Raw genomic sequence first — 19,499 nt, forward strand, 5'->3', positions numbered from 1 at the left:
GCAGACACCTTTCATGTTGCAAAAGTTATTAAACTGTTAAAAAAAATTCTGGAGCTGAGACCGAGAGTAAAAGGTTACCTAAATGTTAATATCAATCCCTATAGGCAGGAACAACTCTATTCCACGTACACCTTCAGGCTGCACTTGCCAGCCCGGGCTCCACAAAACAGTGCAGGCTGTTCTGTGGGTGCAGGGTCATTATGCCTGGCACAGCTGATAGAGCCTGGCTGCACTAACACTGTGTCGACATGGAACAGAGCCAGTCCCTGGAGACCGTGGTGGGCATGTAGATGTTAAAGCAATGTTTTGTTCTCAGCTGCCCCCGTGCCTCAGATTTTGAACACCCACATGCGAACAGAACCTAAAACATTACAACACGTTTATTGTGGGCAAAACCCACAGAAGCCCAGCATATGACTGACAGGGTTGTGCTAATTGTCAGGATGCTGGGACTTCTCCCAGCCCACAAGTCTCGCTATGCTGGCAGATGGGCTGCTGCCCACAGAGCACAAGCAGCTATGTTGCAGGTCACTGGTCCTGTGCCAAACTCTGCAATGCATTCCAACCACCCAGGGCAGCAGTCAGGCATAAGTTTGGGGTCAGCTCTTTTGTGTGGAAGGAAGCTGTTTTAATTTAAAGTTGACATTTACCTTAAATCTTCTCCCTTTGTCAGGTGCTTTCACAGAGGATTTACTGCTGCCTACACCACTAGCAAATGGATGCGTGAGTGTGCCCAGCCTTTATTACACTTTTATGAGCACTCTTGAAGTTGTAGGTGAGTTGGAACTGATCCAGACCACAATTTCACATGGGTGTTGGATGGAAGAAGTACATTCAGAGACATCGACCTAATGTTCAGAAATGCGAGGCCACAAGACTGCAGTGTGAAAAGGGGACACCGAGATATAAATGGGAGACAATGTAAAAGGCAGACATCGGTGTGGAACCCTTTGGTTTTATTTAAAACCCTGGTGAGGTGGGTACACATAAAAAAAAAATCTAGTCTGATCACCTCTCATCCACGGGGTTTTCTTTCAGAGGGCAAATATATTTTACCTTCATCTACCTGCAAGGAAAATCTATGGTTTTGTAAACGTACGGTTACAACAGAACCAAAACCCAGACAATACAAAATGAAAAGATAAAAACTAAGAACAATTCTAATAGTAAATGGAAATAAATGACTTGTGGCAAGACAGTCAGGGAAAAATATCTGAGCTGGTCGTATTGTCCTTGCTTTTCTCTGACAGTATCACTTTTCACGGAAAATCTTGGCAAGAAACACTGGCTGCAGTGGTTTTAATCTTGGAAATGATCCACGTGTAGTGGCTGCATTAAGACTTGAAGTGAAAAGGCCAGAGGTGGTAAGAGTGCCCTCTGGCTCACCATGTCTCACAGCAGTGATGGCCGTGTCTGACCCCAAATGCCTGCATTCAGCCCCTTAGCTATGTTTGATCAATACTGAAATACAGCATGGAGTACGAGCAAGCCAGCACAGGAAGGGGACAAGGAAGAAAAATAAGCAAGCTTGGGTCCCAAGGTCTCCAGATACATAGACCTTGCAATATGCAGTCCTAAACAACACAAGTCCTTGTGCACAGCAAAAAGGGGGTGCTGTGTTACTGCCAGCAGTAACAGTCAAGTAAGATAATACAGAAAAATCAAACTAGGAACCTCTGATCTATAGAATTCATCCAGGGTCTGTTCTATAGGAAAACATATCCCACACCATGGGAAAGGCCAGGGAAACAGTCTTGGTACAGGTTACTCCTCATGCAGAGATTATGTTGCTGGGTATACTGGAATAAATTTCTGATTGTTTCCTTCCTGCTCTAAGCTCCTCAGCTAACCCCAGGAGCCACACAGGTACATACAAAAGCAGTCAAATGGAGAAGGAAAGGGCAGGTCACACTGGTGTGTTTTGTGAGGATTCTTAGACTTCGTTGTTTCTAAGATGGGAAAACTGTACAGCAGTCAGTGTGGTTTTATTGCATGATATACTGAGACAGGACAGGGAAAGACGACACAAGTCCTAATATTACAGCAAGTACCATTGCAGAGAGCTAAATGGTAAGCAAATGCTGCATAATTGATACAATCAAGAAAATACAGGCAAGGTCTTTCTTGCATTGACTTGTTACTTGGCATTCAATAACTCACTGCCAAGTAAAAAATACAATTACTGAGACCCCACTGCAGAAGAAAAGCATAGTTCAACTTTCTGGCAAAGCTCAAAGTTCTATTACCCCGTAGCAAATCAATCAAACGTGTGTGCAGCAGGCAATGAAACAGCACAGATGTCACCTCACTGCTTTCAGCTGAGCATGTTTTTTTCCTCTTTTTAAAAAACCAGCACCTAGAACTACAAAATACTCACAAAGTTCACACTACGCAGAAGATGAAAAGAAATCCATCAGTGTGATTTAGAACAGCAGAGAACAGTGTTCACGAAACAATAAATACTGAACATTCATCACTAGTAACCTCGTGTGATGATTTTTTTACAGATAGCAAGGTTCATGATACCAGATTAACACTATATCCACCACATTTCAATAGCTAGACATCAGGCATGCAAAGGCAATCATGCATTGAACCAAGTGCAAACAGGTTAGCTAGCGCTGATGGATGTATGGTCAGGACACTGAACGTGTACGTGCACAGCAAATGCCACTTAACCCAACACGGAGCACTGTTCCGAGCTATGCAAATAAAAGCTGACCCACTACGCACATGATGGCTTGGGAAGTCCCACGCACTTTGTTTAGCGACTCTTTCTGCACTGTTGTTATGACCAGTACAAAACAGCACTCGTGTTCATGACGCTGTAAGCTACCTACCTCCCATTGGGCTTCACTAATGCCTGCAACAGACTCCAGTCACGTGGTAAACCACTGAAAAGTACCAGGGACGTATTATTCTATTTATCAGAAGCTGAGTGAGAAAGGATGACACAAAGTTTGTCTTGAATGGAATGGAGATCTTTAGTTTCCAGCAGGAATCATTATGCAAGGTTGCTTTTTTCTTTGTTTAGTTTTTTGTTGGTTTTTTTCCCCCTTTTGTTCACTATTAATGCATCATTCCCGAAGCCAGTGCAAAATTTTGCAGTCCATTTCTTTCAAAAGGCTGATGCCAACTTTGAAATCAAGATCTCTGATCTAAACATTTTTTGCTACAATGTACTGTTTCACCTGATAACAGAGAACAGTTTCTGCTTTCTGCCTGCCTATGACTGTTATTTAGTTATGGCTACAACAAATGCCCTTATTTTTTTTTTTTAAAGGTAAATAAATAAATTCACAAATCTGATTAAAACAGCCTGAACTTTGAAAGAATATCAAGTCTTTGCAAACAAAATTGTATTTTAAGTTATCAAAATAACTGATTCAATGCAAATGATTAAGTACATACAACAATGGAAATGAAGAGAACACCACTTAAATACACAAAGTAAATTCCCACTGTAGTTGTGTAGAACTCATTTGGAAAGCGGCATCTTAAAAAATTTTATTTAGCATATTGAAAAACAAATGTTACAAAAAATTTTCTATAAACATAGGCAAAAATGTTTAAATAGGATAATTTAATGTAAACCAAACCCCTTTAAAGGATGTAATACTGTAATCAGAGGTTATTTACATCCAGTGAAGACAGAACAACCTTCACTAATTCTAAATATCATTTAAACAAATAATTAAGTCATTTCTTGAAACAGTGACACATATTTAAGCTAGTTTTAGTAGATAAATCATCTCAGTCCCAATACAAGATAAAATTCAAGGATATATTCAGAAGTGGGAAAGGCAGTGTCCGTGACAATTCGTATCATCAGTCAAGACAGTACTGCATTGAGACTTGCAAAACCTTTAGAGAGGTACAACTATACATTTGTAATATTTATTGCATGACAGTGCAATTACAGGATAGGTAAAAGACCAAAGTGATCCGGAAAAAAAAAAAAAGGCAAAAAAAAAAAAAAAGCTGTATAAAAACCCAGTACAAATGAAATTTTATTTTTCAATCAGATTAGAAAAGCCAGGCACAAGACTAAGCTATTTTCACACATTTCATAAATAAGAACAAAACAATTTCTAGTTTGACATTATTCCAACGTGGAGAAAGCTGTTCATGTCTTAGAGGAAATACATTTGGATAACTGTCCTACGCAAGTTTTGTTTAATTATGAAATCTATTCACCAACACGTAAGCTTATAACCCACAATGGCTTTCATGCTCATGTACATGGAAAAGGCATAACCCAAGAAATTAAACTTGTAGATCACTTTAGATATTTGGTTGTGGCTTTTTTTGAAGTATGAGCATCATTACTGTATTGCACATAAAACCAACATGTTCAAGTTAGGAGCCAGAAACATAAAACCATTAGAAGTGGCAGTGGAATACACAGTAATTAAAACAGAAGAGGAAGCAAAGCCAGCTCATCTCTAAACTAAATTGCCCATGTTCAGGGGATGATGATGTCTGCTGAATGACCTAATCTGAAATGGGCAATCTCCATGCATTTCCTGCAGGAAAGTCTATATCCAAACTGGTAAAACTACTAGCTGTGCTGGCAGGCACAGGAGATGCCAATATGGCATGGACATTGAAATACCAGCTCTTTTTGAGGTGGTTCCTGCATGTTGAGATGAGGCACTGTTTTGGTAACGTCTGCCTAAAGCAGTATATTAATTCTTGCTCAGTAAAAAAGGAGCTTTAACTTCTACAAGTGGCAGCTCGGGACACACAAGAGCTAAAACCACTTCAAAAGAAAAGGTCAGAAAGTCCAAAATTAAGACCCAGGCAATTCTTACTGCAAGTGTCTAAAACACTGCACTTATCTGCCCAATAACTATCATATAAAAGAAATATAGGTTAAGGTTTTGACAATGGTTTGGCCTGGAGTTCATCTATTAACTCTTAATGCAAGTTGCCTTAGCCAGTGAGTGTCCTCAGTAGGCAACTTAGGCAACCTACTCTTCATCAAAATTGAGAACTAAAATTAATCATAAAATCCTATCTTCATTTGTCAATATATCACATCAGATTCTTACAGAATTGTGCATACGCACACCCATCTATGACCATACATTTCTTTTCAGCAGCTTTCTGTAAAATTTCTTAGGGAAGATGGACCAAGCCCCCATGAGACAGAAGACACCAGCATACATCTTGGACAATAACAGCAATTTCAAATGGATGCCACTAGCCTTTCATTTGGGGTCTTTGGAACAAGATGCAGTTTGGGCTTCTGCTGTAGGAAAGTCAACACAGTAGTCCTTCAAGTCTCATACATTTCAATTGGTGATAATTCATTAGTAGAACACAGAACAATATGAAAGGTAATGCCAGCTACATTAGCATGGGAAGAAAACTGAAATGAGTATTCAGAAGCTAAACAAAGCAATGAAGTTTTAAATCAAGCTGGGAAAAAAAGAATTGCCACACTACAGCTTGTACCACCTTAACTATCATCAGTGTCTAAATCAGGTGGTTGAAATTCTGTACAAGCCTCCATTCTAACTTGCATCAAGTCTGACAGAAATCCACTTGTCTTCAGCCTCAAAAAGTCACTCCAGACTTAACACTTGGGGCTATGCCTACATTGTGTTCTAAAAAATACACATCATGTGTCCTCCTGGTTCTGCCTTAGCAGGTGGGTCCCATGCTCAAAGCTGGAATGAGTCAGGCAGCAACTTCTGGAGCCAGGCTCGACTAACATGCTTCCCAGGAACCCTTACTCTGATGAGGACCTGTAATCTAAGAACTGTGGAAAAAAAGGCTTGTGTACACTGAGAATGGAGTGTGTTTTAGGTGTTCATCTCATTGATCAGAGCACTACGCTGTTCTTAGAAACAATGAAAAATTTAAGTAGTTGTATTTCATTATAACATAGTTAACTCTTGCAACAGAAGCACCCTGTTGGAATTGATAAGCAATAAATATATTTGTTGTTGAAAAAATGGTTACGTTCTCTGCAAAGGATTTCCATAGCAACCAAGGTAAGGCGCACACATGCCACATGTAAGTATTCAAGAGGCAAAGAGTATCAGGATTTGAGGAACAGGTTTTTATATAACAGCTGGGGGAAAAAAAGTCACACACATACACTGAATGCTTTTCCTTTTTTCCCCCTTTTAGAAGGAAAGTAATATCTATGGGTTTCTGAGCTTATGGATAATATCCTGGTCCCAGTGAAGACTATGGTAGGAAGACTACTATCAGGATTTCATCCACTCACGTATTTCGGTATTTCATTATTTACTGCTGCATGCACTTTCAAGTTCTAAACTTAACATAAACACACTCCTCATCTCTAGAATACACAAGTAAAAACAGATAGGAAAGCAAGAGGAAAGTCAGAGCATGGACAAAAGTAGTACAGTATTAAATTCACTAAGTAGTGTCTTGGATTGTTAGCTTCTAAACATGTACAGAATTTTGAGTTGTAATAGCAAAAGCTTTAGAATACACCTCTTGTGCTAGGACTCTGAAATTATTGCTATTACACCAGCATACTCTTAATGAGATACTGGTTTGAACACAACGGCTTACTGCTTCAAGGGCCCATGATAGGGTGCAAATTGTAACAAAAATCCAAGTGAGAAAAAGAAACCAACTGGACAAAAGGCAATACTGCAAAATCAGTCCCCTTTAGTGTAAATAACTGTCTAAAATGCTGCTTAAGGATTCCCTATTTCAGGCAATTCTGACAGTCTGCAGTAAGAAAGGGGAGATTCCATAAATCTTGTGGGGAATGTGGACAATATTTGGACTAAAATAAGTGCCATCCTCACCACAGACCTGCTTTTGAGAAATATGACAGAGCACCACGTTTGTATCTGCAGTATACTCTCAATGCAGAGTCCTTAATTTTTAAGACCTGCCAAAAGGGAAAAAAATCCCAAACCCAAAGAAAAAGTAGATCTAAACCCAAAGTGAAGTTCATCATACAAGTCCATTAAATTACAGAAATGCATAATAAGCCAAGATAAAGTGCTACAAAATGATTAGTAATTTTTAAAAAGTCCGTAGAACTCTTCTTGCTTTACTTAGTACTGGTGACAATAGGAGATAGTGCAATTGCACCGGCTGAACTACAATTCACAATGTCTTCATACTTTGGGGGGGGATCTAACTGTTGTTCAGGTTCACTTCTTCTCGTACTGATTTCACCAGTGGCTTCCTCATATGAAGGAGGAGGATCACAGTTTGAGAGCCTTGTGGATATTGAGTCTGACCGTCCATCCATATAGCTCAGATCTCCTGGAGAGAGCCCACTGACTTCATACATTTCCTCCTGTGGGGAATGAAGAATGCTGAGAGGCGGCGGAAGAGGACCTCTGCCATCAGCCACAGCACCATCACCCATCGCTTCGTGGGCTCCCCTATGCATGTACACCGACTGTCTACGCATTTTCTTTTTAAACAGGCATCTCCATATGACAAAAATGACAATGAGGATAATGAAAAGGCCAATGATTAATGGAAATGCAAGGTAAAATGAATACCAGGTATGTCCTGTGTTACTTTCTCCCTGAAGTCCGTTTTTGTAGACTTTCCAGAACTCCTTCTAGAAGAGCAAGACAGGATAAGTCAGAAACTACAGGACAGTTAAAAAAAACAATCACTGTAATCAAGTTGTTTCAAATGAATGAGAAAACAAAACAGGCATTTAAAATACTGATGATTAAACTAAGAACTGGTATGGATAAGCACACACCATAAACTTTCAAATTTTCTTCTGATGTGATTAGCGATACAAAAGAATTTTTGTTTTTTTTTTAAAACCAATTCCTCACTGCTTTTAAGATTCCTGTGTCTACACTTAATATTTAAAAACATACAGCTCAGACAGGACTAGGATAACAGCAACAACAATAATATCTGATCAGCATGCACATAAGCCATCTGGTGGATTAAAATTTTTCAGCATCGCTCAAGGTAAAAGATAGTACTTTGTTCCTTTGTTTTAAATTTGTAGTAATTTACTAATACAATTTCACAGGGAAATACTCTTTCAGAATGACATTTGGCAAAGCACAACTATGTTACACTGTCATCTTGTAATTTAGACTTCCCTCACTCTCTGGCTCATAAAGCAATTGTCAGCTTATTTTGAGTTGATTCAGGTCCTCTATTTATAGTTAAAAATAGCTCCAGCACTATGAGAATATTACACAGCTTATTATGTTCTGGAAATTTTGACAACACAGCTACAGATAAACGGAACAGAACGTGGAAGAAAGAAAATATGACCAAGTGAAAATAAAGATGCACACCAGTACATGACAGTACTTTTTGCTATATTAATATGCACAAGCAGGAACACAAAGACTACATTGCCATCCAATTTTCTCTGCAGTGAATGCTATGAAAAAACAGTACAAAAAGCATACCATGCCTCAAAAAGTAGTAATCCTCACCTGTAATATAAGATCTCTCCTACTAAGCAGCACTTCCACTTTTATAGTCATGTATAAAAATAAAAAAATAAAAAATAAATACAAAAAAGCCCCACAACCCTCAAATCCATGCCAGAAACTCTGAACTATTTTCTTTTAAGATGCAGAGGCCTGACTCATTCATACTCAGGCCAGCATCCATTTTAAGTGACAGCACACATACTCACATGCAGGTATTTATAAAATAGTCACCAGGTAAAATCAGTATTGACAGTGCTCAGTTATTAGTAAGTGATGCGCTTAGGTTGCAGGCTGACTGGCTTTGTGCACAGACAAATCAGATCCATAAATTTTTTAGTTCATGACTGCTGCCACGATTGGTGTTAGATAGTACCAGTACAGTAGCCTGAGTCCAGAAGCAGCATGGCCCTTCTAGCGTGGGGTTTAAGCTTGCCCTGTGCAAAGGACCAGGACCCCATGGGCAAAACACATGCTCATAATGCTTCATCAGAATTCACTAAGTTTAAGAGCAATGCCATGTGTATGGAATAGCTGACTATCCTGTACATTTTTAAAACAAATTCAGTTGTTCTTATACCAATAGTCAATGCAAGTTTAAATAAAAGGAATAAAAAAAAATAAAAATCTTAATTCCTACAGCAATCCAGGATCAGGTATTTTTCCTACATTCCAAGGCCTGACATCACAAGCAGGTTTGTCACACTGCCCCTCTGATCCTCTGATGCAAACCCACGTCCAAATAACCTTAAGCTAAGTAGCACCGACTTCAAACAAAGTAAGCAACTCTGGGAAGATGGACTAACCTCCACAGATACTCATTTACAAAGGCCTTCCTTGACGCATTGTTCCACAGTGAGAACCAGACCAACTGTGTGCATTTTGGAGAAAACAAATTTGAGGGGGGGAACTAACATTAAAAACTTGCATTAGCTGCACAGCTGAGGGGTTTTGAGATCTCTGCATGACAAAAGCCAACAAAATGCAACACCTCATGTCTCCCCACCCAATCACCAGACAGTTAAGATGTTACCTATTATCTTTCCATCCAGTTTGAATATGACTAACTAGATTCTTTAGCAGAATAAATAATATATTTGTTGACTTAAAAAGCATAAAAGGATTCATTAGGATTATTAAATCCTGCTGTCTGTACTGGAACCAAGCTTCCAACTTCACTGTTCTTTTGCCTCAACAGCAGCAAAGAACAAAATGGTACAGTGTTTGGTTTTGAGGGCAAAGTTGCAAAGATTTACTGGAAGTCATCAAGTATAGTGTGCAAGAATGTGTTATTTTAAAGATTGTGGAGGAAAAAGGTAGTTTTGATGAAAAAGAAGAAATCCCACTTTACCCCTAGCAATATATTCTGTGTTGCAGACTGCAGAGGAAATACACCTTCTCTGACGGAAGGGTAGTAAGTTGTGACTTGTATTTTAGTATTGTTTCCATGTTACTCCTAGCTCAGCTCTAACTACTGGAGAAAATGTCTGTGCCCTCTTCAGAAAGCTGGAATAACAGCATCTTTCCTTGTCACTCTGCAACACGGCAAAGCAGCAGAAAAGCTATTTTCCCAGAGTGGCAGACAATTAGTTCAGAATAGGGTGTGTGGTTGCGAGGGATGTTCAGGTTGATGGTGTGACAAGACAGGTGCATAAAGAGCTTAAGATATGAGTTTAAACTGCTTTAAGGATGAAAATTGTTTAGTGTCCATTTTTATTTACATGCAAGGCAAAAGAAATTCCAACAGTTTAGACACATATGCCCCTGTCAAAAGTTACAGTGCCTTAGATCTAAGGCTATCTTACAGAAACGAAGTAAGAAAGGTCTGCACACAGGTGAAAAATACTAAGAAACAAATACTTTTGTCATTAGGAAAACAAACAAAAAAAAATTAAAATCTTTCCTTAAATATTCCTCTTTGGGGAAGTAAAAAACAAACCAAAAAAACCACCCACAAAATCCCACCAACCAAAATCTTACTAGCTGTACCAGACCACAGGTTTCTAGCTTGAATTTTTTGCAAGCCAGATCTCAGAGAAGCACAAATACTGTTAGTTCCAGAGTGATAGAATTGACAGGAACTTTAGGAAACTAATACTTCTGGTTGGAGTTGCACAGCTGCCAAGCAGCTTCCCCTCTGCTCTGTCACCACACAGCTACACTGCACTGTGAAGTGAAAGCACAGGAAGAGGAAAAGCCACCTAGTCAAAGTCAAATCACAGCCCAACAAAACCACAGGAACTTGGGTGAATTTGCACAGTGTGAGCATTTGTACAAATTGCTGTGAAAAAAACCAAGAGGGGGGAAGTACTGAAAACTTACGAAGCAGCTGTACAACTCGCATAGAAATTTAGAGTAATTTGAAAGCTGGAGAACTCACAGCACAAACATCCCTTTCACAGTTGCTGGTCTCTTAAACCAACAACAAAAAGGACTACTACTACTTGACAAAATTATTACCTCTTGTTTTATGAAAAGAATACCCCAATAACCATTTACCCTTGAATGCTGTACAGGTGGGAATACCAGGCATATATGCCTTAAAAAGGCTGAAAAACTAAGATAAACAGGCCAGAATCATATAACTGCAATGAACTTAGAAAACATCTAACATTTATTCCTGAGAACCACTTTTCTCAATGTCCCTTACTGCTTTGGCAAATCCAGTTGGAAATAATCAAAATGAATTCTCAAGGGTATCCCACACAAAGACACTTGCGGCCAATTTGCCAGAATTTTGCTTCCCTTTTATTTCTAATACTTCTCAGAACAGAGCACCAGTCGACTGGATCTGAATGATGATTCAAATAAAGAATCCACATGAAAGTTAAGAGATTCACACCCTGCTGAGAATTTCAGCTGAGGCCTTTGCTACATTTGACAGCATCGCCAACCTCAAATGATTCTTGGTAAATTGTCTGGTTTGTTTTAAAGGTAGACTAATAATATGCCAGACAGGAGACTGCTTGGTATTCATTAGGCGAGGATGTGAACAAGGCAATAATGGGAAGTAAGGGTACCTGCTACACTGTTTTCTTCTGGTCTGCCCTCAATTCCAGGTAGCAGCAAAAGATTCACCTCTTCTCTTCTGGGTATTTTTCCAGCACCCATAACTACACACAGACTTATGTTAGCAGTCTTACTTGATGACAGATCTGGTGCTGACAAGTTTTGAGTTCCTTGCTAAGCTTTTTAGTAGCTTGTTTTGCTAGAATGGAGCTATAACCTTGCAATTTTCTGTAATACTTAAAATTTGTGGGAAATTTTAAACACAAATGAAGATCTGCGATTTCTAACTTTTCAAGTCTTCATGCAGTATAATTTTAAAAAATTAGTTAATTTAAGTAAAATTAGTATCAGTGCTTCAATCATACCCAAATACTTTGCACAGAAACCTTTGAATAAATCTCTGAGTCTCCCAGCAACCTCTAACAACTGACCAGTGATGACATACAGTGCTGCCTGCAGGCTACAGGTACTACAAATAAACAGCTTTACTCGATCAGACCCAGGGTTCACCTAATCTGTTACCTTCTCTCTAACAACAATCATTAGAGACTCCTGGATGAAGAGTTCAAATAAAAGCAGACAGCAATACTCTCCCAGCTTCAAATATTTGTACTTGCAGAACTTCCATCAGCCAAAGCTGACCTCTCTTATTCAATGGCTCCAGATTGATTTATCTTCCATTCATTTATATCATTGTTCTCTAAACTTACACAAGCTTGCAGGATCCAAGACATCCTGTGGCAAGGCAGTCCACAGCTCAATTATCTGTGGTGAGAAGAGGCACTTCAATTTGCTTTGAAGCTGCACCTTCCAGTTTCCTTTAAGGTTCTCTTAGCTCTCCTGTCAGAAGGATGGCAAGTGACTGACCTCAGTTCGATCATTACGCTCATCACAGACATCTTCACATATTCCCTCATTTAACTCTTTCAACATCTATTATTGTTACAGAAGTCTTTTCATATCTTTGGTCAACTGTCACACTTGTCCCTCTGCTCCTTCCTCAGCTACTAATTTGATTTCTAGGAGATAGGGAGGTCAGAGCTGTATTTAGCACATTCAAGATGCAGTTGTACAATGACATAACTATGTTCTCCATCACTTTTCCTTTCTTCCTATTCCTAGTACTCAAGCTCTTATTTTGTTTTGGTTTTGTCTGACTGCTAAGAATTAAATACAAGTCTTTACAGATTCAAATTCAGACCCTGTCCCCAAGTTCAGAGCTATTCATATATACAATGAATGTTCCCTTTTCCTGCACATGCACTACATTTGTCAGCACTGATTTTCATATTCTGTTTTATCCACAAAGCCATGCAAATTCTTCCATGTTGGCTCTAGTCTTACTAACATAATTGTATTGTCTTTATAATCCCTTTATAATTTTAAATAATAATTCTGAACCTATCAAAATCCCCAAGCCTACATAGTGTTAAAGGCATTCAATATTTCCATTACAGCTATGCACGTACACTTAACATACATTGTGCTAACTTCCAAGAAAAACTCATGCAACAAAAATAACTTGAGGGAACTGCTTGGTATTATTTCAATATTATGCATCTGTATGTTGCACATTTCCCCAGAAGACTGCAGAAAAGCCAAGAACCAAGTGGACAAGATAAAAAATACAAAGAGAGAGATGTCACAAAACAGTTACCGTGAGCTAAACAAGCTGCAGACCCTATCTGAATTCCAGTCTACCTATATTACGAAATCGCTGCATCTGTCACTCTGAACATACTGTACCATAATGCTAGTCTACTGCATCCATTTCCTTCCTGTGGGACACAGAAGTTAAGTCTTACCTAAGTGGCTGTAAGGATGGATACAGCTGGAGAACAATGGACTAAATAAAGCCTTGAGTAAAAGAGGCTGGTCAGGCACAACTGCACATGAGCAGAGCCTGGCCCATTAGCAAGCTACCAACAACAGAATAAAGCAGCTAGGCAAAAAATGATACAGTAGTAGAAATGGATAAAAGTTCAGGACCTCATTGGAAGCCCTCTCTCCACTGTGACACAAAGGTTGCAGCAAGGATGGAAATGTTACTGTTTCTATTTTACTATTTCCCAAATACCTCTGAAAGGGAAATGTTAACTACCAAAACACAAAATGTTCCTAAATGGCAGAAAAGAAGCTGAAGTGAGAAGCCATATGTTTGGGCTATGCTTTCCTCTGGGGACTTGAACTTCTTGTGATACTTCACCAGAAGTGATACTGTGTTAGAGTTTTACACAAGTTGTGTCATTGTACACTTTATTCTTAATTACATAATGAGCTATCATTAGGAATGGCCACACCACACCAAATTTGGGAGGTAAAACATGTATGTGTACATGCACTTTAAAGTTTCAGAAATAAGCAGCTCTGAAGAGACACTGCAGGTTCTACTACTTAATTTTAACAAATTAGAAAGTTCTCATTCCAGCCTTATCCATCTCCCCAGCTATGATCTCCAGCAAAAAGGTGCCAAGAACTTAATGCATTCAGTATGCCTTTATGCATTGCTATTACCTGATGTAGAGCCAAGTCACTAAAGAGTGGAATGTACCACCTGTGTAAATTCTGGAAGAAATCTGCAATGCTCCCTGTGCCACTTTGCCCATTAACCCACTGGCCTTGCAAGTATAATTTCCCTGTGCAAAAACATGCAAGGGATAAAAGCGTTTGCTGAAGGTAGTTGTTTGTTCTTCTGAGCCACATTTTCTAGCACCTGTTTTTCAGTTCACATTTATCATCAAATTCAGCCTAATTTCATCCATGTCTGTCTTGAATAATAATAATACTAAAAATTCTTCACTGTATTGCATTAAATAGGTCAGATGCCACTGTCAAAACCCTGTGAGCTGTTTTTAAATGTTGGGAAGTAATAAAAGATATGTTTGGTATGATGTGCAGCTACTGCCTGCAGAGCCATTAGCCAACAAGCTTCTATTAATTAGAGAAGCCATCAGACTTATGCAACAATTTTGTGTGGGCAGTATCTGCTCCATTCCCATCAAGTCAATGCATCACTGCCCTTGCATAACACACATTATTGTTCTTTCCATATTTTAGATCACTGCTGTGTATGTTGCACATTTCCCCAGAAGACTGCAGAAAAGCCAAGAACCAAGTGGACAAGATAAAAAATACAAAGAGAGAGATGTCACAAAACAGATTTTAGTTTTAAAAAGACCACTAGACTTTCCTTATTTTAGACTATTAACAGTCTGGGCATTAAACTCTTTGGCCAGCTACACCAGCACCTGGGATTTGAAGGCATATTTAAAACAGAAAGCTTTTTGAATTGCTCACTCATTTCATGTGGACATAGTTAATAAACAAGTTATTCCAGGAGTGAGATAAACGAAGACTTATACCCTCTGCTACTATATATTCCCCATAACAGTCTCGATCATGTGATTTCATAGAATAGTTAGGGTTGGAAAGGACCTTAAGATCATCTAGTTCCAACCCCCCTACCATGGGCAGGGACACCTCACATTAAACCATCCCACCCAAAGCTTTGTCCAACCTGTCCATGCACATTGCCAGGGATGGAGCATTCACAACTTCCCTGGGCAACCCATTCCAGTGCCTCACTACCCTTATAGCAACGAACTTCTTCCTTACATCCAATCTAAACTTATGCTGTTTAAGTTTTAACCCGTTACCCCTTGTCCCCTTTTTTCCAAGACAAACAACTGCATTTATGATATCCAAGTCAATCTTACATGTGTGATAGTAGGATAACCAGTACATAGGCTATTATTTGGGTAAATAGTGCTGCCAAACAATGACAGATTTGCCTACCTCTTCTCAAGTGGGGATATTAATTCATGTTCTTTTTCTTCCCAGCTGTCTATTTCACAACACTTATGAGCATAATTATCTTTGAAACTTCTACCCCCTTCAAATTCAGTTTGAGATAAAGGATTCAAAAGTTACTGTTGTGCAGACTATCCATTTCCACCATACACCTTATTTGCTTAAAGAAACGGGCAAAAAACAAATCTAATGTTGGAAAACACACAATCATTCAGCACACCCAAAAATTTAGTGCCAATACACCTCAGCCATCTTTACATACGCACCAAAACTTACCGTTTTTTCCTCATTTTCAAATGCTTCTCTTGCTTCTTCATAGCTACAGATTTCTTCTCTGCATTCACGTTCTATGTCACCTTGCTTTATTTCTTCTAGGAATGTGTTGGCTCTCGGGTATCTTTTTAACACAGAATTGGCTTTGTCTTCTGTTAAGAACACTGAATAATAGGAAAGACAACAAAGGTCACTTCTGAAATAGACATCCAAAACCTCATGCTAGAACTGCTGAAACAAAGTGTGCTTCTGAGAATTAAAAGAGCTTTTTCAAAGTCTTCCCCTTTATTTAATATGATAAAAGGCCTTTCCTAGGCCTTTTAGTTCATTATTGTAAGTAGCTGGGGTAGTTATTGTCATATGCGTCAAATGTGATGGACCTCCATTCAGTATCACAGTCATGTCTGCTTAAACAACATTGAAGACGGTGCCTAAGAAGAGTGCTCAGAAGAGACACGCACATGCTCAGCTCAAGCAACTTCTTAAACTAAGATGACACAGAACAAACAAATACTGCTTGTGAACATCTGAAAAGATATTTTCAACTGCCTGAAGGCATCCCAACCAGAACGCTCTGAAGTTTTTGATATAAGTATTTATGAATATTACCCAGTCACATAAACTTTGATAAATGCAGCTGTTCTGGTGTAAGTCTGTAAGTTTTCTTAAGCAACTTTGAAGAAAACTTGCTTCCTTCACTCCAGAAATCTCAACCATGAAACAGTGAACCTTTTGGGGGTGTGGGGGAAGTAGCCTCTTCTGTTTTCTTGAATTATACACAAAACCTCACCCTATTCAATGAATTAAATAAAACAGCCTCAAAAGACAACAAATGTTCTGACACAGTATTCCTTATTTGCTTTTCTTAGTTTTTTGTTCAAGAAAAGAGCTGGAAGCTCTTCTGATGTTTCAGTTTTTCCTCAAACTCCCTGACCCAATGATTTTTACAGTAATACACAGCAACTGGCACACTCCAAATCCACCAGACTGAATTACCCAGGAGGTACATCTGCAGTGAACAATGCAGAAATTCTCCATCTATTTCAGGTCAGAAAGCAAGAACATCATGTCAGTGCAACACTGTTCTTGTGCTCTCAGTGCCAGCAAGAGGGGCTAATTATTCAATACACTCATACCACTTTCCCTACTTGTGCAATCGTTTCTGCATTGGTTCATTTACAGCTAGTCCAAGACACCTGATATACTAGGAAGACAAACTCTTATCTGCTAAAGACAGCGACTGACTGGTTTAAGAAATGATTTATCTATAATATTATACAAATCAGCTGTGTTTTCTTTTCCCTGCTAATCTGATTTTGAGTTTCAAAAATGGATAGCAGGCAAGTCTACAACGATGACCACAATGCTTTTGCTTTAGATTGATGTGTGATTTTTCAGCAATGAGGCTACTACCATAATTAGGGTGATCTACTTTAATTTTGTTTAGTCTTTGTGTTATACTTTGTTATAAATTGTTAGACAGTCATTTTCCTTTTGCAAAGGATTAAATGAAGATTTGAAGATTAAACTCCAAAACACCCAGTCACTCCCATACTTTTAGTTGAATACATGTGGTCCACAAATGCACTACACAATTACACTATTCAGGATGCTGCCAGAGGTTCAGGGCACAGACCTCTACAACTACACCCATTACAATTTTGGTTTTCTACAGCACCACAGGCGAGCACATGAGCATCTGCTATTGGGTAAATTCGCTGGCTGAACATACAAATTAAATGCAAGGATCTCTTCAAAAGGGAAAGGAATAAAGGATGGCTTCTTTACATTTCCCACACCACTCCTCTGACTTCCCTCTAGGTCTAAAGAGCTTGGTTTCTTTCAATATGTCTCAGTGATCACCTAAACATGATGAGCTGAAGGACATGTCTGCATCACGAAGCCAGCACGCAGCCATGCAGGGGGATGGACTGCCAGTCCTCTATACTTCTCAACAACTCCTCCTCTGGGCATTCCTGAAGTGGAATGAGGTACAGCCCAGACTCTCTTAAGAGTGCCCATATGTGGAATCAGTGAGGAGCAGATAATACACTATAAATCAAGTTTCCCTTCAGCAGATAAAACCTAGGGAATTTCATTTCACAACTGGAATCTGTTCCTGAAAAGAGCAATGACAGAAACTGTGACAGCTTTGTACTAAATGCAGAGGGAAAAGAAAAATGAAAATGCAGGAATCTCAATTCAAAGCCTCTGGCTCTCAGAAACAATATACAAGTCTCTATTCCTGCAAGCACTTTTCAATTTACCAAAGCAAGAAACTGAAAAAGGTTTAGAAGCTGGCATGTTACAAAATACTGCATTTGATACACTCATTGGGATGAGTTTCTAGGAAATAGTTTAGTTTTCCAAAAAGAGCTCAGCATACATTTCTGCTTCAAAATGCATTGACAAAGAACAGCAAAACATTAAAGTAATCCAATATTCAAGAATGGCCAATATATGACTATATAAAAACCCCAAACTTTTTTATTTAGCAATTCATATTCAGGAAGTCTCTTCTCTCACAATATAGTAGAGCAAAATGCATACATCATAGAGACAAAAAAACCCATTGAGAAAAATAAAGCATACAATGATTAATTCTAAATGTGTCTGATAAATAATAATCCATGATTAGCCCAGACTAGGAATGGCTTTTGACCCTACAAAGCTGGAAAAATTAAGTATATTAATTAGTCTGGGTTTATTTGACATTTTTGAAGCTCTCCACACTCCTATTGACCTTAAATCCAATCAAGAAGTCAATACAAACGCAGCAAGAAAAAAACATACACTGATCAAAGCAATCTTGATAGAGATACCAACTGAAATATAGTAATTTAATGACAATCAGTCATTGCCTGATGAATCCCATAAAATGAGATAATGGAACCATATTACTTAGTATTAAAGTACCACCATGTAGACATTCAGTTATAGTTGCATGGGAGGGACTAAAAAAACCTGCTCTGAGCTGGATGTGCACCTAGGCAAGCTACAGTGTGGTTGAATTCACTATAGCTGTTACTATGGAGTTAATCAGGGAAGAATTGCATGTGACAGGAATAAAATTATGGAGCAAGATAAAACTTCTTTTTTACTTTGTTAAAGAGACTAGCAAATAAAGGGAAAATTAAAATGGACTAAAGGAAAAAAAATTATTTTGGCATTACATAAGATAGGCACAGAAACAAATAATCTAGTCTTGCTCTCCTTCAACTTTTGTAGAATACAGATTAAGATATACAGCTACCAAATTAAATGCATTTGAATACACGTTTATTTCTTCAGACACACTAGTGCTCGGTGTGTTACTGTAACACTTTGCTTTTAACAAGTTTTTATGCATCAGACAGCTACAAAGAAAATCATTCCAAAGTCTCAGTTTCATTTACTATTATTGAAGAGAGTAATACAGCCAGATCAATCTATAATGCATTCCCCAGAAAACCTGTGTGCTTATCACAATAGCAAATAGATACTCTAGCAAGGTGAAATTCAATCAGAATCAGAAAGAGAGAGATAAGGAAACAAGAGGATAAATACGTCTCAGCCTACCAGCTGGAGCTGTCACAGGCAAAGAAAATAGGCTTCAGGTCTTTAGCGACAGAAGGAACAGGGAGCAGCAGCATGGGAAAAGTATTCTGAGGCACAGAAGTGTTGCTGAAGCAAAGCCCACGGCATTCTGGACACCAAAACCAGTTCTATGGAGACTACTATTAAGTCTTCCTTTTTCTGACTTCTTACCAACACCTAAGCAGATTAAAACCACCACTAAATACTAGATATAAACATTTAATTTTAAGTATGAAGGTGCAGCTACTGATAGTTCTGAAACTTTCTGTAGGTGATCTTGAAAAAATTATTTGGTTTGCACAGAGCAGAAGGGAGAAAGATTATTTGACCATTTACTTAAAAAGCTTTAAAAGTAACCTCTGCTCTGAGAATGATAAATTACTAGGACAAGCTTAGTACTCCAGGCTG

The 19,499-nt window shown here is 38.6% G+C and overlaps 1 protein-coding gene across 4 annotated transcripts in view; it reads right to left on the reverse strand.

The window, feature by feature from the left end:
• Positions 1-3,481: 3,481 nt before the first annotated feature.
• PRRG1 (proline rich and Gla domain 1) overlaps positions 3,482-19,499 on the reverse strand; it is a 33,226-nt gene continuing 17,208 nt past the window's right edge. For 3 of the 4 annotated variants that reach the window (XM_065677203.1, XM_065677204.1, XM_065677205.1), the window contains exons 3-4: positions 15,519-15,679; positions 3,482-7,573 (exon numbers count right to left, since the gene is read on the reverse strand). In XM_065677203.1, coding sequence (XP_065533275.1) covers positions 7,049-7,573; positions 15,519-15,679 — 686 coding nt within the window. In that variant the 3' untranslated portion in view covers positions 3,482-7,048. The remainder of the gene's footprint in view (positions 7,574-15,518; positions 15,680-19,499) is intronic. The other variant, XM_065677206.1, reaches the window with a different exon arrangement.

Source organism: Lathamus discolor, chromosome 4 (genome assembly GCF_037157495.1).
Source record: "Lathamus discolor isolate bLatDis1 chromosome 4, bLatDis1.hap1, whole genome shotgun sequence".
Taxonomy (NCBI): Eukaryota; Metazoa; Chordata; class Aves; order Psittaciformes; family Psittacidae; genus Lathamus; species Lathamus discolor.